The 27141-nt window shown below is 44.0% G+C and overlaps 1 protein-coding gene and 2 non-coding genes across 3 annotated transcripts in view; 2 read left to right on the plus strand and 1 right to left on the minus strand.

Annotated features, from left to right (window-relative positions):
• Positions 1 to 6675, plus strand: part of B4galnt2 (beta-1,4-N-acetyl-galactosaminyltransferase 2 (SID blood group)) — a 33304-nt gene extending 26629 nt beyond the window's left edge. The window contains exons 9-11 of the mRNA XM_078041075.1: positions 135 to 275; positions 3851 to 4070; positions 4693 to 6675. Of these exons, the coding sequence (XP_077897201.1) occupies positions 135 to 275; positions 3851 to 4070; positions 4693 to 4898 (567 nt within the window). The 3' untranslated portion in view covers positions 4899 to 6675. The remainder of the gene's footprint in view (positions 1 to 134; positions 276 to 3850; positions 4071 to 4692) is intronic.
• Trnav-cac (transfer RNA valine (anticodon CAC)) lies at positions 877 to 948 on the minus strand. The gene has a single exon. It is a non-coding gene; the product is annotated as a tRNA-Val (tRNA).
• Positions 6676 to 17063: 10388 nt separating the features above from the next.
• On the plus strand, positions 17064 to 17135 carry Trnaq-uug (transfer RNA glutamine (anticodon UUG)). The gene has a single exon. It is a non-coding gene; the product is annotated as a tRNA-Gln (tRNA).
• Positions 17136 to 27141: the final 10006 nt, after the last annotated feature.

The following is a 27141-nucleotide window of genomic DNA, read 5'->3' on the forward strand; positions in this document are numbered from 1 at the left end:
TGTATTGGCTTCACCCCCACAGATTCTGACATAATCCATGAGGGGGTACAGCCTGGTTATTGGGAAGCATCCCCAACGATTCTCCTTGTTAGCCAAGGTGGGCAACTGCTGATCTAAGCTTGTGCCACTTACAGGGTTGGTTTGCCGGTAGAAACCTGGCCATATCTCAAGTCACCACCAAGTATGTTCTTTGGGTGGACGATGACTTTGTCTTCAACAACAAGACCAAGATTGAGATGCTGGTGGATGTCCTGGAGAAAACGGAGTTGGATGTGGTAAGGGACAGTTACCAATTTTACCCCCCCAGCAATCTGTAGTGGCAGCGAAGGGGAGGGCTGGAGAAAAAGAGAGGAAAGGGCACCGCGAGGGAGGGAGGGAGAGAAGCTGATGCCACAGGTGAAAGATGAATAAGTCCACACAGCTCTGGGCCTGAGAGCACTGCACAAGGAACCAAGGAACTGGGAGATGTGAGTTCTGCTTTTGCCTCCACACTTGTTTTTCTTTGAGCAAAATTACTTTTTTTAATTTATTTTTTTAAAGAGAGAGAGAGAGAATTTTAATATTTATTTATTTATTTTTTTAGTTATCGGTGGACACAACATCTTTGTTTGTAAGTGGTGCTAAGGATCGAACCCGGGCCGCACGCATGCCAGGCGAGCGCGCTACCGCTTGAGCCACATCCCTGGCCCTGGTTGTTCTACTTTTAAACTGGTGTGTTTGTACATCACTTCCAACTCCCTCAGAGGACCTATGGGAGATTAAAAGAGCTTTGGTTCTGTCACAGAACATTTTTTTTTAAAAAAAACAGGGTAATGCTTGAGACCAGAAGTGCTTTGTAATTTGGATTTTTAAAACTTTTAGAATATTTGTTTTTTTTGGTGGTGCTGGGGATTGAACCCAGGGCCTTGTGCATGTGAGGCAAGCACTCTACCAACTGAGCTATACCCCAACCCTAACTTTTTTTTTTTTTTTTAAAGAGAGAGAGAGAGAGAGAAAGAGAGAATTTTTTGTATGTGGTGCTGAGGATCGAACCTGGGCCGCACGCATGCCAGGCGAGGGCACTACCACTTGAGCCACATCTCCAGCCCCCAGCCCCAACTTTTTGAATATTTTTATATACACAATGAGATATCTTGGCTGGGACCCAGCTCTAAATGTGAAATCCATTTGTTTCATATATACCTTATACACATATCCTGAAGATAATTTTATATACTATTTTGGGAGTGGGGGTACCAGGGATTGAACTCAGGGCCATATCCCCAGCCCTATTTTGTATTTTATTTAGAGACAGGGTCTCACTGAGTTGCTCAGTGCCTTGCTTTTTGCTGAGGCTGGCTTAGAACTCAAGATCTTCCAGTTTTAGCCTCCCAAGCTGCTGGGATTACAGGCATGCACCACCATGCTGGCAATTTTATATACTATTTTAAATAATTTTGTGCATGAGGCAAAATTTCCTGGTATAGAATTTACCATTTGTAGGGTCATGTTGCCTTTCAAAATGTTTTGGGTTGTGGACCATTTAGGATTTTAGATTTCAGTATTAGGAAAGCTTAGTACAAATTTTAAAACCTGTAGTACAAATTTTAAAAGCCACATGACCCCAGTGGCATTTTAAAAAGAGGAAAATAGTAAAAACATCAAAAGTCAATTAACTAGCCAGGCACAGTGGTACACACCTGTAATCCCAGCGGCTCTGGAGGTTGAGGCAGGAGGATCTCGAGTTCAAAGCCAGCCTCAGCAGATTAGCAAGGCACTGAGCAACTCAGTGAGACCCTGTCTTTAAATAAAATATAAAAAAAGGTTGGAGGGCTGAGGATGTGGCTCAGTAGTAGAATGTTTGCCTTGCATGTGCGAGGCACTGGGTTAGATCCTCAGCCCCACATAGAAATAAATAAAACAAAATAAGGTATTGTGTCAATTTACAACTACAAAAAATATATATATTTTAAAAAGGGCTGGGGATGTGGTTCAGTGATTAAGCCGTTCAATCCAGGGTACCAAAAAAAAAAAAAAAGTTTTTCAATTAAGTATAGAAAAGAGAAGAAAACAAGGAAATGGATCCTAAGGTAAGGTAGCATGACCACAGTGGAAAATCCCCAGAGCATCTGAATGAACTCAGCCATGTTGGTTTCCCCATACCAACAAGTCACAGTAGCTTACACAAGAGGGAAGGTGTAGTTTCTGCTCTTTTGAAACTCCATGCTGGCAGTCTGGTCAGCTTCCAAGAGCATCCTAGACAACTGCTTCCTCTTGTTACCCCTTGATCCCCCTACCCCACCCTCGAAGGCCAGAAACAAGGGGGAGAAGGAAGTCCAGGGCAAACAGGTTTCTGTTTCTTTTCTTTCTGTTTTTTTTTTTTGTGTGTGTGTGTGTGTGTGTGTGTGTACCAGGAATTGAACCCAGGCACACTTAACCACTGAGCCACATCCCCAGCCTCTTAATTTTTTTTTTTAATTTGAGACAAAGTCTTGCTAAGTTCCATAGGGTCTCACTAAATTGCTGGGGCTGGCTTTGAACCCTGATCCTCCTGCATCAGCCTGGGAAGCCTCTAGGATTATAGGTGTGCATCACCACACCTGGCCTGCAAAGGTTTCTTTTAAGGACATGATCTAGATGTTGCACACACTAGTTCTAAATCATATCCCTCCAGTCAGAATTTAGCCACCAGATTAAACTTTGATGCCAGGGGGGTGTGGGAAATGTCATCTTTAGTTGGCTAATTGACTTTAATTTAACTTATTCCACTTAAAAACTCAGAGGGTTCATTTATAAAAAGGAAGGAAGAAGGAAAAGATGAGAAGGAACAATGAGTAGACCTCAGTGTGTCACCTTTAAATGATGGTGATTGTTTCAGGACTAGATATACAGTCTGCCCTGGTATTGGTGAGTTCTATAACAGAGGACCTAATCAACCTCTGATCAAAAATGGCATGGGGTGGAGTTATCTTGTTTCTGACACATACTAGGTAGTTAGACCACTCGAGGGTCACGACTATACTGAACCTGTACAAATTTTCATTTCTTAACATTATTCCCTAAACAATACAATGTAACAACTACATTGTGTTAGGTGCCATAAGAAATTCAGAGATGATTTTTTTTTTTCTGTGCTAGGGATGGAACCCAGGACCTCAGCTAGGCAAGTGCTTTACCACTGAGCTACACCTCCGGCCCTAGAGAAGATGTAAAGTATACAGGAAGATGTGCTTAGGTTATTTGCAGAAATTGTGCCATTTTGAGCATCTGTGGAGTTCTGTATCTGCAGAGGGTCTGAGAACTGTCTCTCCATGGATACCAAGGATGATGTACTTGCTCATCCTGTTTTGCTGAAGCTCAGATATTTAAATGCATTTATCCCTCATTGGTGCATGGACAGGCAGCATAGAGAGGTAAGCCAGGATCAGACAGAAAGGGAGGAAGGCAGCTTAGGTACATCGCCTTCTGCAAGGAGACCTGGCAAATGCACACTTCACAAATGGACCATTGAGAATAGGCTGCCTCTTGCCTGAACTACGATAATGGAAGGGAGTGCTGAGTGATCTTGCAGGACAGGAGAGCTCCCGCTCCTGTGATCAGAACATAAGGTAGCAGTTGCCTGACTTTTGGACTTGGGGAAATGCTGTTCACATCAAGGAGATCAGGGAAGGCAGGAATGCAAAGCTCCAAAAGGCCCCGCAGCAGTATGGTACAAACTGTGGTTGCAGAGCAAAAAGAGAGTAACTGAGGGATGGTTTGAAGGGCAAATCCAGAATAGGTGCGATTCTCATCACACGGGAGGTGTCGTCCAGTGGAGCTTCCTGGAAGAGGCAGGATGCTCTCAAACCACATCTCTGTGCCCTCTGGCTAGGTGGGTGGCAGCTTGATGGGGAACACGTTCCAGTTCAAGCTGTTGCTGGAACAGAGCGAGGCTGGTGACTGTCTTCACAAGAGGAACGGATGGTTCCAGCGCCTGGACGGCTTCCCCCGCTGTGTGGTGACCAGTGGCGTTGCCAACTTCTTCCTGGCCCACACGGAGCGACTCCTTAGAGTTGGCTTTGATCCCCGCCTGCAACGTGTGGCGCATTCAGGTGGGAGGCTGGAGAAGCCGGGAAGGGAGCTGGGCTGGGCGTACCCCTCCGCAGCGCGTTCTCACCAAGAGCCACACCAGTGGGTCTCCTTCCTCTTTCACCCCAAACTAGGGAGCTCATGATCTTTCTTGCCTCCCTCTCTCTTCACCTGTCTTCCAGCCTCTCCCAGGCTGTCCCTGCCCATCTGAGATGCCCCTCCCCTTCTTTCCCCTACAGCTCTGCTCTGCTTTGCAGTCTTTTCCCCTGAAGTCCTCTCCTATTAAAGCGCTGCTGCCTTTAACTACCCCTGCCTTTCTCTCTCAATCCTTCCAAACTGGAGCCCACAGTTCTGTTCCGTAGAAGCCTGATCATGCCTCTCTGCCTGAGAAATGAGTTTATTGCCTCCGAACACATCGGGACAGGCAGGTTCCTGGAGTTCGGGTGTGGCTTTACACGGAGCTGGACCTCTCTAGCTTCTCCCTTGGCCGCCCTCGCAGAGCTGCATGCAGGAGGCTCTCTGGCGGCAGCTCTCATTTCTTCTCCCGCTCTCTAGCTTCTCCCTTGGCCGCCCTCGCAGAGCTGCATGCAGGAGGCTCTCTGGCGGCAGCTCTCATTTCTTCTCCCGCTCTCCCTCTCTTCACAGAGTTTTTTATTGATGGGCTGGGGAGTCTGCTGGTGGGCTCATGCCCAGATGTGGTTGTCGGTCACCAGTCCCGCAGTCCATCGAAGGATTCAGAGTTGGCCGCCCTGGAGAAGACCTACAACATATACAGGACCAACACCAGGGCTGGGGTCCAGTTCAAACTGGTTCTCCACTACTTCAAGAACCATCTCCAGTGCTCCACATAAAGGCGCAGAGCTCAGGAAAAGCTCTAGAATGACTGGTTGTGGGTATCGAGGACAATGGAACTGGCAAGGGCTACGGACTCCTAACAAGATGAATATCAGCGAATTTGCTTGTGGATAGGGCAAGTTGGATGTCTCAATCAAAGGTTAAGGGTCATTCTCAATGATCAGGGCAACGGAGACTACATTAATAACAATAATTATTTGTATGATGCCTTCCCTTTTATGAAGCATTTTCACATAGGAGTATATCACAACATCACATCTGATTTCACATAAAAGAATATCTTGGTTGGTGTCCTGGGTCAAGAGAACAATTGCTGGACCCTTGAGGATTATTTGATGCAAATCATATGACAATCAGAAACATCATGTGTGTTGGGGAGGGTAAAGTTCATTGGATTAGATAAAGAGGAATAAAGAGAAGGGAAGGGGGATGGGAATAGGAAAGACAGTAGAATGAATCAGACATACTCTCTGATTTTTTTAAGAGAGAGTGAGAGAGGAGAGAGAGAGAGAATTTTTAATATTTATTTTTTAGTTCTCGGCGGACACAACATCTTTGTTGGTATGTGGTGCTGAGGATGGAACCCGGCCACACGCATGCCAGGCCAGCGCGCTACCGCTTGAGCCACATCCCCAGCCCCAGACATACTCTCTTATGTCCATATGTGAATACACAACCAGCGTAACTCCACATGCTGTACAACCACAAGAATGGGAGTTACACTCCATGTATGTATAATATGTCAAAATACACTCTACTGTCATGTATATCTAAAAAGAATGTTAAAAGAAAGAAAGAAACATCATATCCAGCTTCACCATCATCCACACATCTTTTTTATTTGGTTCTATCTTGTGGACTCCAAAAAAGTGAATGACCAGCAGCCTTGACTTGAGGAGTTTGTAGCCTGGTTCAGGTGGCAGTGGACCTGGTAGTTAGGGCTGCCAAAAAACAACTCCTAATAAGATGCACATTGATGCACCAGCTGGTGGGTAAGGACTATGAGTGTGTGTAGGTATAGATGTATCATTCATGAGGTATGACACCAAACTCGACTGGCAATCAGATAGTTGTTGAATGCTATTCAAGCAGGATACCAGGCCTGAAGAATTCCTGCACAAACAAAACCGACTGGATCTTAAAGACGGCCATAATGCTGCTTACACTGCAAAATACAAGTGAAACTTCTGTCATTTCTGGTAAATGCTTACATTAGACAGAAACAAAACTTAACCTTGGCTAACCACAAGTGTAAAGGAAAAATTTCTAAGCTGCAAGAGTCTGAGTTAAAGTGTAAAAGACTGGGGATTGTAAGGTTTCTAAATTGAAAGACTTGGGCTAAAAATAATAATAATAGGCCAGGTATTGTTAAAATTCCTCTGCTACCCCCAGAACCTATAATCTCTGTAGCTGTTAGAACAATACCTGAACTGCCCAGTAAATATTTCCATTGATTTCCTGGTTGTTTATTAGCTAAGGGCTCCAAATAGCTCAGACGTAAGCATCCAGGCCACAAAACCAATCAGTTTAAATGTGTTCCCCTGCCCAGACTGTTCCCGCCAATTAATGTACTAATCATGGCTCAGGGTTGTTGTTCAATTTTCCCGCGCCTCAAGATGATTTGTTCTGATGTATGCAAAGCCCCCCACCCTCTCCAAAAAGTGTACTTAAGCTCTGCTTGACCTCTGTTCTGGGCTCTGGGCTGCTCTCCCTTCCTGAGTGAGCCTTGAGCCCCAGCATGCTGGTTCAATAAAACTTCCCCCTGCAATTGCATGAAGCTGGTCTCTTGTTTGGTCTCTCCCTTCAACGCTCTGCCAGACCCTTACACAAGCAGCCAACGAACATATGATTATGTGAATTGCCTCTTCTTCAAATAAACTTTAAATTTTTGTTGTGCCTTAGATTTTCTTCTACAAGGTAAAATTACAATAATCTTATTTTTATAAAAAATATTTTAATAATATTCTTTTTAAGTATATTTAAGATGTTATTCAAGTAATTTGGGGGGTGTAACTGGGGATTTAACTCAGGGGCACTCGACCACTGAGCCACATCCCTAGTCCTATTTTGTATTTCATTTAGATTCAGAGTCTCACTGAATTGCTTAGTGCCTCGATTTTGCTGAAACTGGCTTTGAACTCATAATCCTCCTGCCTCAGCCTCCTGAGCCGCTAGGATTACAGGCGTGTACCACTGCACCTGGCTTCAAGTAATTTAGATTTTTAAATGTGATATTTGTTCATTGTAAATTCTTTTAATGGATAACTTTGAATATTCTAGAAGAAAAATAATTTCTAAAAATGTGAAAAGGAATGCTAAGTTCTAAATTTCCTAGAGTTGCTTCAATTAACCCTCGAGGTCAATTCTGTAGACTTAGGACCATAGTTACACTTAATTTTTTTAATTCCTTAGATAATTATTGCTCAGTGCTGGTCCACAGGAGATAAGAAACCCTTGTCTGAATTAATTAGTATATAGCTTCCTTCATCAAGAAAGTCTTCCATGAAAAAATGTCAGCTCAACTAAGAGTTGTGCTTACGTTCTTACGGATGTATGGTGGGCTCCTTATCAGAGTTTTTGCTTTCTATGTTTACTTGCAGTCTGAAAATAATTGCTAAGAGCAGTGAGAAATTAAGATACTTAGAAAGCACATTTACTTTTATTACAGTATGTCATTATAACTTCTATTTTATTACTAGCTATCATTGTTAATCTCTTTCTGAGTTCTATTAATAAATTAAACTTTATTATAGATATTTATGCATAAGAAAAAGCATAGTATATGAAGGATTTGGTATTAACCATGGTTTCTGGCATCCCCTGGGGTCTTGGAACATATTCCCTACTGTCATTCAGCTTCACAGCTCAGAGATCATACCAGTGACCACACTTTGAGTAGCCTTGCTTTTGGTTAGGGGGTCAGGAAACATTTTTGTAAGGGACCAGATAATAAATATTTTAGGCTTTCTGAGCCACATAAGCTGTCTTATGTTATTGTTAAAACATTGTAGAGCCCATTCTGAGAGCTCTAGGGGCCATTCAAAGACAAGCCACAGGCTGCCTGTGGCCCACGGGCTGTGGCTTTTTGCTTTAGACTAGAACTATTTTTAGAGTTATGTGAAAAAAAACCTTGATTATAAAAATATAATTATGGATGTTGCTGAAATGAAAGCAAGGAAGTTAAACTGAGTGGGATAAATATATAATCATTTATAAATTTTACATATGCGTGTATGTGTGTTGTTCTTACTCATCTAAACATCAACAGCCCATCAATTAAACCCCCAGATATGCACAATAAAAAATTTTTTTTTTAAAGAGAGAGAGAGAGAGAATTTTTACTAGTTATTTTTTAGTTTTCTGCAGACACAACATCTTTGTTTGTATGTGGTGCTGAGGATCAAACCCGGGCTGCACGCATGCCAGGTGAGTGCACTACTGCTTGAGCCACATCCCTAGCCCGCACAATAATAATTAAATTCTATTGCCTACTTTTGATCACCTAAACCACAGATTTAAAATATTTTCCATTTCAGCTGGGCATGGTGGGGACACCTGTAATCACAGCCACTCAGGAGACTAAGGCAGGAGGATCCCAAGTTGAAGTCTGGCCACAGCAATTTATAAAGGCTCTGTCTCAAAAATAAAAAAGGGCTGAGGAGATAGCTTAGTGATAAGGGTGCCCCTGGGTTCGATTCCCAGTACAGATTTTTTTTTCCATTTTACCACAAAGGTAAGAGGATAGAACATAAATTTTAATAGCTTTTTAGCTTCATTTTTTATAGCTTTAAATATTTAAACATAAGGGTGTGGGTTTTCATTTATCCCAAGCCTAGTTCCATAATAAATGTCTGCTTCCTGATTACTCACATTCTTGACTTAAGTGATAACCTTGTGCCCTTTATGGCAATTATAGCTTCTCTAACATCTCCCACTAGGGCCCTTTGACGTGCTGTAGTTAACGTATCAGCGTGTTCAGACACATTTTCTTCTCTATCCCAAGATCTGGTCGAGAGGAATAGTCAAAATGAAGCTGCCTATCCTGTGAGCCAATAATTCCCCCCTCCAGGAAGCTACCATGAACTGTGTGACTCACTCTTCAGCTCCAACGTATATGACAAGAGAGGCACAATCCTGATCCTGTGTCTGAGCAGATGGTCTTTTCTTGGAATTGGAGTTGAATCTGAGAAACACCACATCTGGCTGGTGGGTGGTTGCACTGGAGACATTACACCTAGGAGCTGCAGAGCACTGGACACTGTGTGGACTGAGGGGCAGAGGTGCCATTCTGTGACTAGAGGAGAATTCAGCAGCTGTACTGAGAGCAGCAGGGATGAGGTCTGCCTACCCACTTTTTTTGACTTTCAAATGGAAGGATCTTACTGCCCTAGGGTTTTGGAAGACACCATGCCTTTCGTTTCTTTTTGCTTACCCTAACTTGAGTTGGCTCCTTTTGCAAATAACCAGTATCCGAAATAACACAGCTTTTCTGATGTGTGCTTGTTTTCAAAACAAAGGAACAAAAGATTTTCTCCTCCAGTGGTTTGGAAGCAAAAATCAGGTCATAATAACAGCCACATAAGCCTTGAATTTCAGATACAACCAACAGCTTGGACCAAACTGATGACAGAAGTATCCTTCTACTAAACTCCAAATTCCAAGACAAATTAGATACAAATATCCAAATGATTGTGTGGGCCTCCAAGAGAGCTCAGGCCTGCCCTCGCTGTTCCTGACTACTCTTTTTTTTTTTTTTTTCTCTTTTTCCAGTTACTTTGATCTTCAAAGAGAAGAATCTTACTTACTGGCTACGGGGTTATGGTCTTTTTCTTTTTTTTCTCCTTCATATCTTTATTCCTTCTTCCCCTTTCCTTCTCTCTTCCCTCCCCTTTTTTGAAAGAGAGTTGGGGGAATCTTGCTGTGTTACCCAGGCTGATCTCTAGCTCCTGGGCTCAAGTGATCCTCCTGCCTCAGCCTCCCCAGTGCTGGAATTATAGATGTGTGTCACTATGCCCAGCTTGGAATTTTTGTGGCACCAAGAATTGAACCAGGGGCACTCTACCACTAAGCTACATTCCCACCCACCCACTCTTTTTTTTTTTTTTTTTAAAATTTGAGACCAGGTCCCACTAAGTTGCCGGGGCTGGCATTCTCCTGTCTCCTGAGTTGCTGGGATTATAGGCATGTATGTGCCTCCATACCATATAGTTTTTGATGTTTTTTAGTGTTTTATTGTTTTTATTTGTTCTTTTTAGACATACATGACAGTAGAATCTATTTTGATATATTTATACAAACATGATTGTTTTATTTATTTTTAAAATTTTTATTCTAATTTTATATATGACTGCAGAATGCATTACAATTAACATGGTTGTTTTTCATTTTGAGGAGGGGAGTTACAGGGGATTAAACTCAGGAGCATTGAACCACTGAGCCACATCCCCAGCCCTATTTTGTATTTTATTTAGAGACAGGGTCTCACTGAGTTGCTTAGCGCCTTGCTTTTCTGAGGCTGGCTTTGAACTTGCAATCCTCCTGCCTCAGCTTCTGGGGTTATAGGCATGCACCACTGTGCCCTGCTGTTTTTTTGATTTTTGAAAGATACAAAATACAAAATGCTACAACAATAAGTTTATCTTTGAGGATGTTTTCACCTTCAAGCACCAGAAACTTGGTCCAAACTGTCTTAAACTATCTCAAATAATTTAAAGCCCAGAGGTGAGGCAGATGGCAGTGTCCTATGATCCACAGGGAAGGAAGGGATTTCAAGCGTTGGCAGTGGAGCGGTGGCTTGCCAGTCCACCTGGCAGCTCCAGGTTCTCCCTGGGAAGCGCTCCCTTGATCTTCACCTTCCAGGTCCACATCTGGTGGGCATTGGGCAGATTGACCTTTCTGAGTCCTATAACCACCTATCTCCTTCCTGTTAGTGATGTTGAAGGGCCTGGAAGTGACAGAAGGAGTAAAAACTCACAGTAATTAGTCAGGTTATTGAGGAAGCCGAAGATTCCCTGTCATTTTCAGTCAATTCCAGACATTTGTGCACTTCCAAGACCAGAATATCTATCTGTTCTCATAACCACAGGCATGACCTATGCTCAGTTGAATGGCCTCTGTCTTGTACTCTTTGCCCCATTTTTCCTCTTTGTGGACAGAAAATGTTTAAGACATTGCAATCAGCAGGCTGGTCTCTTGCTTAAATTATTCTCCTGTGAAGTCCCCTTCTCTGCTGGTGCTAACTTTCTCTTGAAGCAGAGTCAGTTTTTGCGGTCTGCAAGACTCAGTTATAAGCCTGCCAGGAAACTGGTATTTCAAGGCACTCTGATCAGAATTAAAACCTTAAAAGAGGACACCTTCAGCATAAAGTTTGTCTCTCTTACAGGACCATTCTAAACACTGCATGAAATCACTGAAACATACAGTTATTCTGGTTTTTTCCCTACTGGGCATGGGGACTTCTGCCAGTCGGAGCACAAAAAGCCCTCCTTCATCCTAATTTTTGCAGTCATGTCAAGAAGATTTCAGATGTCTCTCAGAGTGAAAGGCATGAGTTTCTGAAAAGGGATAGGACAGGGGAAAAGGGGACACTCTCAAGAAAGAGAGTGAGTCCTCTTGAAGTAAAAAGAGACAGTTTGCCTCTCTTACCCTCCAGTTTTTATTGGGGGTCCCAAGAAAGTTTCCAGAGTCTCACCCAGGTTCATCTCTTGATTTTTTTTTTGCGGGGAGGGGGTTTCCAGGGATTGAACTCAGGGATACTCAACCACTGAGCCACATCCCCAGCCCTATTTTGTATTTTATTTAGAGACAGGGTCTCACTGACTTGCTTAATGCCTTGATGGTGCTGAGGCTGCCTTTGAACGCATGATCCTACTGCCTCAGTTTCCCAAGCTGCTGGGATTACAGGCGTGTGCCACAGCACTTGACCCCATCTCTTGACTTTTGACAGACAGTAGGATGACATCAGACTTTAAAATCCCTACTACCATGACAATTCTAGGTCACTTTGGCCCATGATGACCAGTTTTAATTAGAACCAGTCCTGGACTAGGGATGCAACTCAATAGTATAGTGCTTGCCTAGCATGCATGAGTCCCTGGGTTTAATCCCCAGGGCCCCCCCCCAAAAAAAAAAATAAAATAAATGAGTAATAGAACCTGTTCTTACAGATTTTTTATCAGTGAGGAAGGATTATTCCTATTTCCCTGAGTTCTGGGATCTGGTCTGTGGAAGGGTTGCAAAAGTCCCAAAGTCCCTCACTTTAGGGTAATTTAGGTTTTTCTTATCAAGCGTTGGAGCTTGCATTTCCTGCTGATTACAGGTAGTTTGCTGAGGAATGTAACATATCCTGCAGGCAGGGCTGCGCTAAATTGCATTTTAAAAGTAAAAGTACGTGTGAGTCAGCAGAGTATACCAAGTTTATAGAATTATTCCCTTAACCTCATGCTCCTGCTAGTCACATCTCTCTGTTCCCTCTCATTACCATTTCCCATAATTCAACAGTCTTTTAAAAATATTTATTCTTTAGTTGTAGTTGGACACAATACCTTTAGTTTATGGATTTATATGTGCTGCTGAGGATCAACCCAGGGCCCTGCACATGCCAGACAAGCGCTCTATCACTGAGCCACAAGCCTTGCCCCAAATTCAACAGTCTTGATAGACTTACTGTCCAGATATTAGCAACAGTTTCAGGATCATTAACATTCCAAGAGGTCTGTAACCCTCCACCCTACCTCTTCCACTTAGCCCTATTCTGTCTAATGGCCTTCATAGTGGATTGACGTTGACACACAGCTCTTTTATTATAATTTTTTTTGTATGTGTGTGTGGGGGGGGTACCAGGGATTGAAATCAGGGGTACTCAACCACTGAGCCACATCCCCAGCCCTATTTTGTATTTTATTTAGAGACAGCATCTCACTGAGTTGCTTAGTGTCTCAACGTTAGGCACTAATTCTAATTCTCTCGTCTTTAAATTTTGCCAAGAGATAATCAAGGTTTTCATAATGTAATTGAGTAATCTGTATAATTGCATATGTCCCCTTGCTGTGCCTTTGTGCTTGCAAAGATCCCAGCTCTCTAGCCAAAGAGGTAGATATGCCTTTCTGCATTTTCTACTTTTACCATTATAAATGTTTCACCTATATAATCTAAAAAGATAACATAATTTTTAAAAATAATTTTTGTTGAGAGCCACAGCCAAAGGGGCCCCAGCAAACTTTCAGCTGCCAGCAAACTGCCAGCAAACTTCCAGCTGCCGCCTGATGATTGGCTCACAACGGCCCCAGCAACATCTAGCTGATTGGCTCCTCTGCGGTGATGTTCATTGGGCTGTTTCCCTGCCCTTCAGACTGCCAGCTGATGATTGGCTCACAGCGGCCCCAGCAACATCTAGCTGATTGGCTCCTCCACGGAGCTGCTCATTGGGGGACTTTTTTGGCTCCGCCCACACAACCCAGCCAATCGGCCTCAAGAGCGGGAGGATTGTGGGAGGTGGATAGGCTGGTGTCGGGGTGAGAGGTTTGTGGAAGCTGGTGGTGGCAGTTGGGCTCTGAGGGTTTTTTCCTAAAGGAGCTGTTTTGTTTGGCGTTTGTAGTTCTAAAAATAAAGTTAGTTTCTTTTGACAAGTGGCTCCTGAATTGTGCCCAGCCAGACTGTGGCAATTTTTATTTTTATTTTTTTGCACCAACGGAGCACAACTTTTCATTTCTCTGGTTGTACATGGCATAGAGTTACACCATTCGTGCATTCATATCCAAACATAGGGGTAATAATGTCCATCTCATTCTACCATCTCTCTCCATACACACTCCCCCCCTCCCCAACATAATTATTTTTAAAAGATAAAGTGAAAACATTTAAGAAAATGAAATGTGGATTCATGCTTTGTTAAAAAAAAAAAAAAAAGGAGTAAGCCAGGCTGTCCAGGAAGACTCAGAGCGTCCCTTGTCACCAAGCACAAGGAGGCACTGTTGGCTTGTCTAGTTCAAACAGGGCTCTAAGAGGGAAATAGGGTTATTTGTAGCATATATTACCTAACCTAGGTGGTGAGGACATAGAGCAGGATAGGTTGAGAGTAAGTCAATAGGAATACTTCAACTATTCCAAAGTGCAATTTTATCGAGCAAGAAACTTGGTAGAATTTTGCTTCTTCCTTAGGTGGTGCTGGGAATTGAACCCAGTACCTTGTGCATACAAGGCAAGCACTCTACAACTGCACTTGATCTCCAGCCCTTAACAGAATATTTTAAAAATTGCTAATCCCAGGAATATTCTGCCATCTCTAGGATGTCATACATAATGGATTTATGTTCAAGTAAACTAGCAATGCTAGGGAAAGAAGATTAGAGTTTGTTTTTGTATTTTCCATGTTATTTAAAATAAATTTATGTGATGTAAAAGGTCTCTGAATCCCAAAACTGGAAGGCTTCTTCTTGCCCCTGGATTCCTGAATCCCTAAGGAGTGATTCAGTGACCAAGATTGGAAAGGCACAAGCCACATTCAAAGACCAATAAACCCTAGAGCCAGCCCTTAAGAATTCAGTCCTGCAATGTGGAGAGGGAGGAAGGTTGGCAGGGACAGCCTTGTTGTTTACACAATTACCTATTAACTCCAGCGAGTAAAGACAAAAATCTAAGGGAGACGATCTTTTTATGCTACCTGGAGAACGTACGATGGGGAATCTCAGTGATTATCTCACTTGAGCTGGGAAGATTTTTTTTCAAGCTGAGAAAGAAGGTGGGGGGAAGGCAAAGGAAGAACTAGGGCAAGTAAGTAGGTAAAAAAGTGAGCGTGCGGGTCATCTTTAAATATGATAAAGGAATAAATATGTCTAATACATTGTCAAAGGATATAATCCTGGCTCTTTAGGATTTCTTTTTTTTAATTTGTTCTTTTTAGTTATACATGACAGTAGAATCTATTTTGATATATTTTTAGAAACATGAAATATATCTTATTCTAATTAGGATCCCAGTTCTGTGGATGTACACGATGTTGAGATTCACTGTGGTATATTCATACATGTACATGGGAAAATTATGTCAGATTCATTGCACTGTCTTTTATATCCCTATCCCCCACTCTTCCCTTCATTCTCCTTTATCTAATCCACTCAACTTCTATTCTTCCCCCACCCCAGGATTTCTACAATAGCTTCTGAGAAATTAATGGTAATGCACTCTCACTTGTACTCACAGAGGCTTTGTAAGAAAGAAGTAAACAGGGAAGCTGAGCTTCAGAGAAGGTAGACATTCCCCGCTAGTCTTTTTTTTTTTAATATTTATTTTTTTAGTTGGAGTTGGACACAATACCTTTATTTATTTTATTTATTCTTATGTTGTGCTGAGGTTTGAACCCAAGGCTTTGCACATGCTAAGTGAGTGCTCCCCCGCTGAGCCACCACCCTAGCCCCCAACCCCAGTCTTAATAGAAGAACACTCCTTGCTATAGTTTTTTTTTTTTTTTTTTGGGGGGGGTGGATGTTCCTCTAAAGGAAAAATCCTTAATGTTTATTTTGAAAATATATAAGTTATAAGAATGTTTTCAATCATAAAACATAAAGACCCTCATAAATTTACTTCTCAGTGATAACTATCATCAACAGAGCTTTTCAGATTTGGGCTAACTGGGTTCTTGACTAAAGGACATAATAAAGAATTATGCAGAAAAGGGATTTATTTATAGAAAGATATCAGATCACTCATAACCATCAGAGGAAGACTAAAAAAACAAATTCAGGAAAATGGGCAAGAATTCAGGGGACCCAGGCAGCCAGGAACCCACCAGCTAAGGTCAGGATACTGGGCAGTCTCCTAAAGATGCCAGCTGTGTTTCCAGTGGACATGGCATGGCTGCTCACACTGCCCTGTGGACCTTGGGTGCCACAGCCATCATCACCAGCAGAATAAGTTCTAAAATACCCCTGCTTCTAGGCATCAGGATTACAAATCTGGGTGGCTCACACTGAGGACATGCACTTCTGCTCTGAGTGCCAGAAGCCCAGAGAGTGGGTATATCTACCGTGGGGCACAGCCCTGCTGTCACCTTGACCCACACAAAATCAGATTTTTCCAGAAAGTGAGTCAGACATCATACAGCAAAATAAATGGCAGGTTTTTTGTTACACATGTGTATAGCCTTTCTGTTTCTATATAAGTGGGATTTTATTATATATGCTAATTGGTAAATAGATTTTTGGTTCTGTCTGGTTTGTTTGGGCACGTATGTCTTTCATGTCAATACAATAAAATATTCCCTAAAATTCACACAGTATTTATTACATAGATATTTTCATTATTTACCAATTGACACTATAATGAACACCATAGTTGAGAAGATCCTTGAACGTATATCTTGGCACTAGTCTTACTATGCCCAATACGATCAAGTCCAAAGGTGAAATTGTTAAGTCAAATGGTACACGAAATTCTATCTGCTGCCAGACTGATCTGCAGAAACGTGTTTACATCTCTTAAAGGCCAGGCCAGGGGGGGGAGTGTCTTCTTCAACTGATCTTGTCGTAGCCTAAGCGATTAAAGCCAGGGCCATCAGGTGAGCATTTTGCTGGGCGGGAGGGCCGGGCAAGAGTCCCTCTGAGCGACTCTGAAAGCGCAAGCAAAAGTGGAGAAGGCGCATAAATGCAAATCTTATTATCCTGGCGTCATGATACTAGCCCAGGAGCCAGGCGCACTCGCCCATCGCAGGTGCTTCTGGGGTTTGAACCGCTGTCCCACTAACGTACCAGTCCGCTTCCCTCCTCGCTGGGCCAAAACGTCCCGCACACAGAGGTCGCGATGTAAATAAATAAATAAATAAATAAATAAAATAAAAAAGTACGAAGATCAGACTGCGTGTGCCGCTCCTTCGGCCAGGGGCTTTCTCTTGACTCAGTCCGACCCAGCGACGCCGCCAACTCACGGCCTCTGGACTCTTGGGACGCAGGGCCTGATCCCTGAAGGAATGCAGGAAGAGCAGCGGGAAAAGATGACACTCCCGGCTCAGGAACGTCTGGACATGGAAGGTTTCCCTGCTGCGCTTCCTTACACCCAGTCTGGTCCTGGGCTTCAGCACCTAGTCGCCTAGGCGGTGGCACTTTGGAAAAGCCGCCTAGCAGGCCACGTGGCTTGAGAAGACTCCCGGCCGCCTAAAGCAGCCAGCAGGTCCCATGGTGTAATGGTTAGCACTCTGGACTTTGAATCCAGCGATCCGAGTTCAAATCTCGGTGGGACCTCAGTAGACATTTTGGTCTTACAGTTTCTGTTTTGGGGACCGCGGGCGGCAGGGACTACCTCGGGCTTTTCCCTGCGCTCCCAGACTTGGTGGACCTCTGTTTAGGGTCACACCCCGCCCCCTCAACACACTTTCATTTCAGGGCCATCATTGGTGTTACAGTGCGCAGGCGCGAGAATCGGGCGTGAAAAATAAACGTGTTGATCGGAGACTGAACGTGACTTTACCCTGGAGGGGAATAGCCGAAAGAACCCGAAAGATCCCGAAGCTGCAGCTCCAGGCGGGGCCTGGCAGCAATCAGCGCGCCCAAAGGCCTACTCTTAAGCGAGAGCCGCCTGACTCCTTCTCCTATTGGCTACTGTGCAAATTCTATACGCGAGGGGTCTGTGAGCCGCCAATCAAGTTGCCGGATAGAGCCAGAGGCGGGGAAACGGCGCTCGGGGGACTCCAATTGGTCACAAGCAATAACCAGGCTCTGGTTCCGCAAAGCTGGTGTACGGTGGTGTGGGGAGACAGTGTTCACCTAGTTTGACCCTGCTCAGCCTACGAGATTGTCTGTGTCGTTCAGTTGTAACGCAGGTCCGTAGAGAATGAGCTTACCCCATCTAACCCCGTCAGGATGTCTCTGGTGGCCGGTCTCATATCCATGGGATGTTTCTCCCTAGCGGAGGACGGAAATCTCTAAAGGATCCCCAGCAGGGTCCGGCACACCTGTAGGCGAATCTGTCCAGGAGCGGAATTGAGGATGCGGACATGGCGCATGTAATTTGCGGGAAAGAGCGTACCTCTAGGTCAGTGTGGAAGAGATGTAATAGAGTGTTTCTTCTTTGGATTAGTAACTGGGTTTTGAAAAGTATTCGTCTCTGTGGGATAAGTGACAAGGGAGCTGGTTGACGCATTTATGATCTCCCTCCAGGGTGATTGGCACTGTGGTTATCTGTTCCCACCCTTGGGAGGATGCCATGGAAACAAAGGATCCTTGGTCTCCCCATCTCTCCCCTGAGCACCCCTCCTCCCCACCCGACCCACACATTCCTTAAACGTTTGAATGGATCTGCGTGTATGAGCGATCCCAGCTTTAAAAAATATCTAAGCATGATTGGTGGGCGGATTTGTTGTGCCAGAGAGTAAAATTTATTATCAACTGTATACCATAGGAATTAAGGTAGTGTGATATTCGTGTAACGATAGATAGATATACCAATGGAACAGAATAGAAGAGAATCAAAATACAGCCCCTCCTAGTTGGACAATTGATTTATTTAAAAGGTGGCACAACAGAGAAATGGGGGAAAGGACCTGATTTTAAATAGATGGTTCTAGGACAATTGTGCCCATATGATATCAGATTCCTCCTTAACTTGTCCCAAACACAGCAATAAATCCCAGAAAGTATAGGCTTCAATTCCAAGAAAAAGCATAAAGCTTTTGAAAGACCAGGTATGTGAATATCTTTATGATCTCAGGGTAAGAAAAGGCTTTGTAAAAGATACAGAAGGTTCTGAAGGCTTGCTAAACTTCATCATACTAGAGTGATACTCTATGTTCTTAACAAAAGAAAGTGGAAAAAGCTGGGGATGGACGTTAGTGGTAGAGCATGCAAGCCACCGGAAGCCTGGATTCAATCCCCAATGCATATATACACACACACACACACACACACACACACACACACATACACACACACAAAATTGAAAAAATAAGACACAGAATAGGGAAAGATACTTTAATGCATAACTTATAAAGAAGTCCTTAAAAATGAATAAGAAAAAAGACCTACAGAAAAATAGTAAAACCAAGAGAAAAGTACCAAAAGGTTTGAATGGACTTCACTATTGGAAACCCAAAAAACCAAAATACATATTAAAAGATGCAGGGCTAGGAATATAGCTCAGTAGGTAGAGTGCTTGCCTCACATGCACAAGGCCCTGAATTCAATCCCTAACACCACACACACACAAAAATAAATAAATAAATAAATAAATAAATATGCAGAGGATCATTCATCAACACAAAAATACAAATTAAAAGTTCAACCAGATACCACTACACAGTCACCAGGTTACAACCTGAAGGTATCAAGAACATGGAATAATTTTAATCCTCACAAGAGTATATTGATGAGAAACACTTCAACATTTACTACTAAAGTTGGAGATGCCCATACCCTATGACCTAGAATTTCATTCCAGTCCAAATACAGAAATACGTGTACATGTCCACCTAGAGGCATGTTTAAGAATGTTATTGGCAATATAAAAACCAAAAAGAAAAGAACTTAAATGTCCTTAAGTAGTAGAATGCCTATGCATAAATTGATATTATATAACAACAAAAACAAATGAACAACTACATGCAATAAAATAGATGAATCTTGCTTTGGAGTGCAAGTTTAAGGGGCAAATAGGAAGAATTTTCTAACAATTCAAGTTGTCCATCAACACATCAGTCTTGAGAAATACTGGGTTTCTAGTGATTGGAAATCTTCTAGGGAGGCTCAAAGAAACACTTTGTCAGTGTGCCTGTAGGAAAATTCTGTTCTAAGGTGGAAATTGGGCTCCAAAAAAGATATGTTGCCTTCTTGCCAAGTTCCTTTCTATTGTGACTTCTCACCCCCAGCTCAGGGCTTTCCTCAACATGAGATTTTTCATCATTTCTTTCTCCCAGGACTTTCACCATTTTGTTTGTTTGTTTGTTCATTTGCACCAAAACCCTCAATAATATCATCTGTTTTCATCTCACAAGCCTGTACACACATATACACAGAGACAAAACAGAAACAAAAGTTTAAGAAAATAATATATGCCCTTATACATGTAATATTATCTATATTATCGATCTCACAACTTACCAATTTGATCTTATAGCTCACAGTTTGCAAAACATTTGGGAGCTCACTATCATCCCCACTGTCCTGTTCCTCCTAGCTCCAGATTATCTGAAGCTCTCCTTCTTTTTCTATCCCCAATAGCTGAGGGGAGAACACACCCCTCTCTCTCTCCCTCCCTCCCTCCTTCCTTCCTTCTCCCTCTCCCACTACCTTTCCCTCTCTCCTCTTTCTTTTTCTCTCTCCTCAGACAGTCCCTTCCAAAGAAGCCCCTTCCAAAGGTTCTATTTTGGTTAGGAGCCCCAGAAGTACCTTCAGTACGTCGTCCCTGATCAGAGTCACCAGCAGAGGGCAGCACCTGACATCCAAGACCAACAGCCCAGCCAGGTCTGTGCCTAGTCTGGACTCTCCCTTCTGCTGGGTTCCCAGTGCTGTCCAGTTTTCATCTTCTTTGTTTGCTCATTTGTACATGAGATAATGTGTGTACAACACTCACACTTCCTGGTGCACAGTGCCAGGGGGCAGGGTGAGTTACAGAATGCTTAGTTTCACACCAGTTAGTCAAGCACCCACCAGGTTTGAGGAAATACAAAATAAAGCAAGACTTGATCCCTGCCCTCAAGGAACTTGAAATCTTTTTATTTGTTTATTTTTATTTCTTATTTTTTTATGTGGTGCTGAGGATTGAACCCAGTGCCTCACACATGGGAGAAGAGTATTCTACCACTGAACCACAAGCCTAGCCCAAGGAATTTGAAATCTTGATTGAAAACAAAGACTAACATACAGCATACAATGGTAGATTCAGGAGTATATGTGGGCACAAAAGTAGGTGAAATCCAGCAAGGTGAGCTTTCAAAAAGGAAACCTCCACAAAAATCTCAGAATAGCATATAAGTGTGCCATTTGTATAGGGAGTGTTTCTCTGGATTGGCTTATGTTTGCACAAAACATCTCTGGAAGGTTACAACAGAATCTGGAAACATTAGCTTCTCTAATGAAACCAGAGGGAGAGAGAAGAGAAAGGGACTGTCTGCGGCACCCCCTCCAGACATTTTTTTTTTTTTAAACTGGAAATTGAACCCAGGGTGCTTAACCACTGATCTATATCCCAAACCCTTTTTTATATTTTATTTAGAGACAGGGTCTCACTAAGTTGCTTAGGGCCTCACTAAATTGCTGAGGCTGGCTTTGAACTTGTGATCTTCCTGTCTCAGTCCCTTGAGCCGCTGGGGTTACAGGTGTGCACCACTGTGCCTGGCTACTGCATCCTTTTTACACCTCTTGAATTTGGAACCATCTACCATTTGAGTTCCTCTATGCAGTCACAAAGTCTCGGGTACTCAGGGAGCCAGAGGAAGCTCACAGGATGCTTAACTTAGCTGTGACTTACTATGTGAATTAGCCAGATAAAGAAAAGTCACAGGATAAAGGGTGTTTAATGCATGAATCTGTCAATAAATTGAAAGGTGCTCCATGTTAATGAGTTCGGAGGCCAGGGGTTAGGGTGAGCAGGGGCCCCACGGGGTAGGGCCTGGATTTCCTTGGTCCCTAGGAGCCTTGACTTGATCTTATAGAGTGGAGAGTCAAGAAGGGTTTTAAGCAAAGGAGCCACAGAGAACACGCTAGCCACCAGGTGGAGAGCAGGCTGCAGCTGGCGGGCCAGAGGGGAGTTCTCAGGAGGCTCTGGAACTATGAGTGGGGTTGGGAGCTGGTCATGGATCTTTAAGGGCAAGGCAGAGGGAGCAAAATGATAAACAGATAAATGTGTGAGAGCTTTAGAAGGTAGAATCAACAGGAATTAGTGTGGTTTGGAATTAGCATGATTAGGTGGGGGCAGGGGCCAGGAAGAGCCAAATCCTTGTGAGACTCTTCATTGCTCTCTGCTCTCCTGGCCTCCTGGTTCCTAATTCCTCAGCCCTGACACTGTGGAGGATGAGTCATGCACCCCTTCCATTTCCCTGGTCTGTGGAGAGTCAGAAATCAGAGGGTCCCATGGAGTATCCACCTCCCCATTCCTCCCTCTCCCAAGAACACTGTCAGAAATGCTGGAGGAGCCCAGGAGCAGGGTCATTTTCATGCTGACCCAAAGTCCCCCTTATACCCAGTCCCTGGATAAGCATCCTGCCACCTCCATCCACCTGGGGCATCTATCTCCCCTACGTAGGACCAGACATATCATATATTACATTATATAGTTATATACTTTATATAATATGTAAGGTCCTTATTTAAAACTTATTGAGAATTTCCAGACAGTGACAGTAGAGCATTTTCCACCCCCCTCTAGCATAGGCCCCTCTAAGCATGGGGCCCTGTGCAACCCCACAGCTGGAATACACATGAGGTTGGTCTGTCCCAGGCATCAAGCTCAGGTAGAGAATCGGGGAGGTGGGGCAGAGGGCAACAATGGACCTTCTTCAGGCCTGATGTCATGGTGGATTAATCATCCTCTGCCCACAGCACCAAGGTGCCACACAGACACAGTCCTGTCCCACAAACAAGAAATGTTACTTCCTAACATTTTACATCTCTCCCCTTCCAGCTTCCTGGGTGAGACTGCCTCATCTGCACACGAGCTGAGGCCACTCTAACCACTCTGCTGTCCCTCTCCCCTCCGTGACACTGAGGGATCTGTCCTGGGAGTCCCCAGTAGGGTGTGGAAGGAAGGTAATAGGGAATTTGAAACTTGGCTCTGTATTATTTGACCAGGAACTCCAGAGTTCAAGAGCATTCCTTCTGTTTTCCTCCTTCCTCCTGGCTTGACATCATTTTACTGACCGGGATCATCTAAATGTCGATTATTGGGTCTCTGCTTGGCTCACTCACACCTCCAGCCCTCCCGTCTTGGTCCTCTTCATCTCTTTTCCCCCTCCACCCAGCCTCAGCCGCTGGGGTTCCTTCAAGTTCTATTCTTGGCCCCTGTCACACATACAGCCCTCTTGAGCAATCTCGGCCACTCTTGCAGTGCCAGCTACCACCCCTCAGTGATTCTCAACGGGGGCCCTAGAGGAGGGAGGAGAAGCCACGGGAGGCACAGAGAATCACCTGGTGGGGATGGAGGTCCACTTAGTGACATCACCATTCACCCAGTCATCCAGGAAGAAATGATTAAGTTTGTAAAGGCATCCTTGATAAAGGTGTTCTCTCTGTCCTCTATTTAATCTCAAGATGGTGGCCCTGCGTTCCATCCCCAATGCCACCAAAAAAAAAAAAAAAAGATGTTGGAAATGTTACTCCCTGATGATTTCTTCAGTTGTCACCTCTCCATTCTTTTTTTTTTTTAACTTTTAAAATTTATTCTAATTAGTTATCACCTCTCCATTGTAACTCTACCTGCCCAATTCAGTTCCTGATCTGAGTGGCTGGATCATAATTCTTCCCATTTCTCTGGAAACTGCTGTTCTCTAAGTTGCCCCAGCACTCAGCAGAGAAAAGAATTGCTTCCTATCTGAATCCTGGGAAGCAGTTAAGGTTCTGGTTAGGTAGGTGATCAAGGTCTTGGAGCATAACTGAAGGACAGAAGACAGGAGACCTGGGGAGAGCTATTGAGGCTGAACTCACTTTAAGGCAAGTCCACAGACTGAAAGTATTTGTACTGTGGATGTTTCCCAGAAGAACCCAGCAGAGGAGTCTCTTCCTAACTCAGAGACCTGGTGACCACTGGGCTGGCTAGTTCTCAGGAAACTAAACAGCTCTCTAGAGAAGCAGGAAAGGAGATTATTCATGGGAAGAAGAGTTTGGAATTTTCTTCATTATGGCCACCCTGGCTCTACCACTACCTATTGAGCCAGCAGTGGTGACAGCCATGAGCCACTCTTACAGTATCAGACCTCAGCTCAACCAGCCAATTCCCTGGAAGGAACAGAAAATTGTCCTCATTGGAGTAGGCACTTATTTAAAAACTGGGTTTAACTGGGTGCAGTGGCCCACACCTGTAATCCCAGCAGTGGGTGGCTGAGGCAGGAGGATCATGAGTTCAAAGCCAGCCTCAGCAATTCAGCAAGGCCATAAGCAACTTAGTGAGACCCTGTCTCAAAATAAAAAATAAAAAGGCCTGGGACGATGGGCTGGGGTTGTGGCTCAGTGGCAGAGCACTTGCCTGGCACTTGTGAGGCACTGAGTTTGGTCCTCAGCAACACATAAAAATAAATGAATAAGAAAAAAAGGTATTATGTCCATCTACAGCTAAAATATTTTTTTAATGGAGGGGGGCCGAGATATGGCTTAGTAGTTAAGTGCCCCTGAGTTCAATCCCTGGTACCAAAAAAAAAAAAGAAATTGGGTTTGCATTTTCTGTGTTATGTTCCTGCCAACACCAACATGTACAGATTTATGGAATGCCTTCTAATGGCCATGGCATCTTGGGCCATACTATGTTTAGCCAAAAAACTCTTCCCAGCAAAAGAAGCAAAGCACTAGATGTAGTGTGAGTCCTGGGGGAAAAAAAAGTATGACATTAGTGAAGAAGCTGGGGAAGTATAAATAAAGTCTAGAGCTTAGTTAATAGCATTGGATCAGTGTTAATTTCTTAGTTTTAATGAAAGTGCCATGGTTATGTAAGAGGCTAACATCAGGGAAAACAGTTGAAGGACATAGGGGAACTCTCCATGGTATCTCTGCAGCTCTTCTGTAAATCTAAAATTATTTCAAAATAAAATCACTGAAGAAAAAAAAGGAAGGAAAGGAAGAAAGAAAGTGGGTAATATTGAAAGCATTCACTAATCTTATCATGAGTCCAGCATTTGGAAGCAGGTGGCCTAGAGAGCTATAGGATGGCCTGGTAAAGACCCAGTGTGGCCGGGCATGGTGGTGCATGCCTATAATCCCAGCAGCTTGGGAGGCTGAGGCAGGAGGATTGGGAGTTCAAAGCCAGCCTCAGCAAAAACCAGAGCGCTAAGCAACTCAGTGAGACCCTGTCTCTAAATAAAATACAAAATAGGGCTGGGGATGTGGCTCAGTGGTCCAGTGCCCCTGAGTTCAATCCTTGGTACCTGTTGCCCCCACAAAAAAGACCCAATGTGGTGCCACCAGCCCAGCTGGGAGACCCTGCTCTGCACAGGTGAGGTGCTGTCTGAAAATCTGCTGGATGTGTTCCGAATTGAGCCAGTGACAACACACAGTGCTTTCTTTCTTTCTTTCTTTCTTTTTTTCCCTAGTGCTGAGGACCAAACATAGGGCTTTGCTCACACTAGGCAAGCATTCTACCACTGAACTACACTTCTGGCCCTAAACGGTGCTTTCCTTTCACACCTAAAATATTGAAGGATCTCTGGGATCAAGGTAGGGATGGATGTCTTGGATGACAACAATGGCCCCCTCTTGCTGGGCTTGATGGCACACGCCTTTAGTCCCAGCAAGTTCAAAGTCAGCAACTCAGCAAGGCCTTAGGTAACTAAGCAAGACGCTGTTTCAAAATAAAAAGGGCTGGGATGTTGCTCAGTAGTTAAGTGCCCCCTGGATCCCGGAACCCCCACCCCCTCCCCTTCTAAAAAAAATGGCTCACTCTTAGAATGGTCAGTTCCATCCTCACCCTGCCGAGTGAGGTGTGGGCATGGCAGGAAGGAATGCTGCTGTCGGACACAGCATTGTAATTCCTTCAAATGGAGGCTGAGATCTCTACTTGGCATTTTGAGGCTCTTGATGGCAAATAAACAAACAAATTAAAAAAAAAAAAAAGACAGGAAAGGAGTCAGAGTGTTGGGCTGATATCCTGTCTTGAGATTCAGGCTGTTACCATATCTCAGGGTGACCAGGAAAGGGATGCAGGAGCCAGAGATCATCTGGGCCACTCTGAGTGAAAGCAAGCTGAATAAACCACTTCTCTGTGCGGAGTTCCAGGAGGGCTCCAACCTCTCAGGAAGAAAGTTACAGTCACCTCTGGGACCAAGCACCCATTTTCGAGGAGGTTCTGCCTGAAGGAAGGAGAAGGGCCAGGCCAGGTAGGCAGAAAGACGCATAGCCACGTGGCCTATGAAAACATGAGGCCAGCCCCATCTCTTTCTCCTTTCTTTTTTTTTTTCCAACCAAGAGATTTTATTGGGGGGATGCCAAAGGGGAAGAAAAGGAGAGGAAGAGAGCAGCCTCTTTCTCCTTTCTTAATGGAAAACCATATGGAGTATTTCCATTTCCCATTTTCTGAGATAAGAATTATTGCAATAAATGTTGTTCTCAGTCCTCTTCCTTTCCTTCTCTTCAACTGGGTATATTGAGGCTGACTGAACTCACTCTGGGTTGCACAGTGGCGAGATGGAGCCAGGATGCTATCGTGAAGTGGAGATACAGGGTTCTGACCATGACCTCACCTGAACTTACCCTTACTCTGCCTTCAGGCTGTGGGGAAGGGAGGCTGAGACTGCAGCTGTACCTACAATCATGGTGTACATTTGGTTTGTTTTCAGACATTTGCTTTCAATCCTATCTAGTAAATTCTCCAAGCCAGGGGCTTGGATACCATCCTTGAAAACTCACCACTCGATAAGATATCGAGATCTGAAAACTTTATTTCCAACTCTTCAACCTACCACCCAACAACCTGCCACATGGCCACTGTCCTAATTCAGGCTTTCTCACCTCTCCCCAATGGAATGGTCACCTCCTTAATTGCCTCTCTGCCCCTCCCTCTTTCCCCTTTCTATCGTGTCAAGAGCAAATCTCCTTCTGAGGCCACTAAGTCACTCCCAGCAGATAAGACTATTGAGATCAGCAAGTGAGACCCTCCCCTGGTCACCTCCAGCCCCACCTCTCTAGCAGCGTATCCTGAGAATCTGGGCCTCTCTCCTGATATTCCAACTCCAACCTGCTAGTTGTTTCCATTCAAACCACAATTATACTTTTTCTCCTAACGATGCCTGTGCTTATACTGCCCCTTCAGCCAAAGTGCCATCTGGCCACTCATTTACAACCCTCCACCCCCATCACTTCCTTCTGGAGGCCTCTCCTGCCCTCCCTGCCAGAATCTAATGCACTCATTCAGCTGGATTAGGTAGCTCTCCTGCGGGCTCCATCCTATTCCATGCACAGGACATGCACACGGTTCCCTGGGTGTCTGCTTGTCTGTAGTCCCTTCAGATAGTCATTTTCACCCACCATGTGTCCCCAGCCCTTGGCATGATCCAGCCTCTTCTGATAGATGAAGCCTGTCCCTTGGTTGCTTAAATACTTTGCTCTGCTTCTTCTT

This window comes from Ictidomys tridecemlineatus, chromosome 3 (assembly GCF_052094955.1).
Source record: "Ictidomys tridecemlineatus isolate mIctTri1 chromosome 3, mIctTri1.hap1, whole genome shotgun sequence".
In the NCBI taxonomy this organism is placed as follows: Eukaryota; Metazoa; Chordata; class Mammalia; order Rodentia; family Sciuridae; genus Ictidomys; species Ictidomys tridecemlineatus.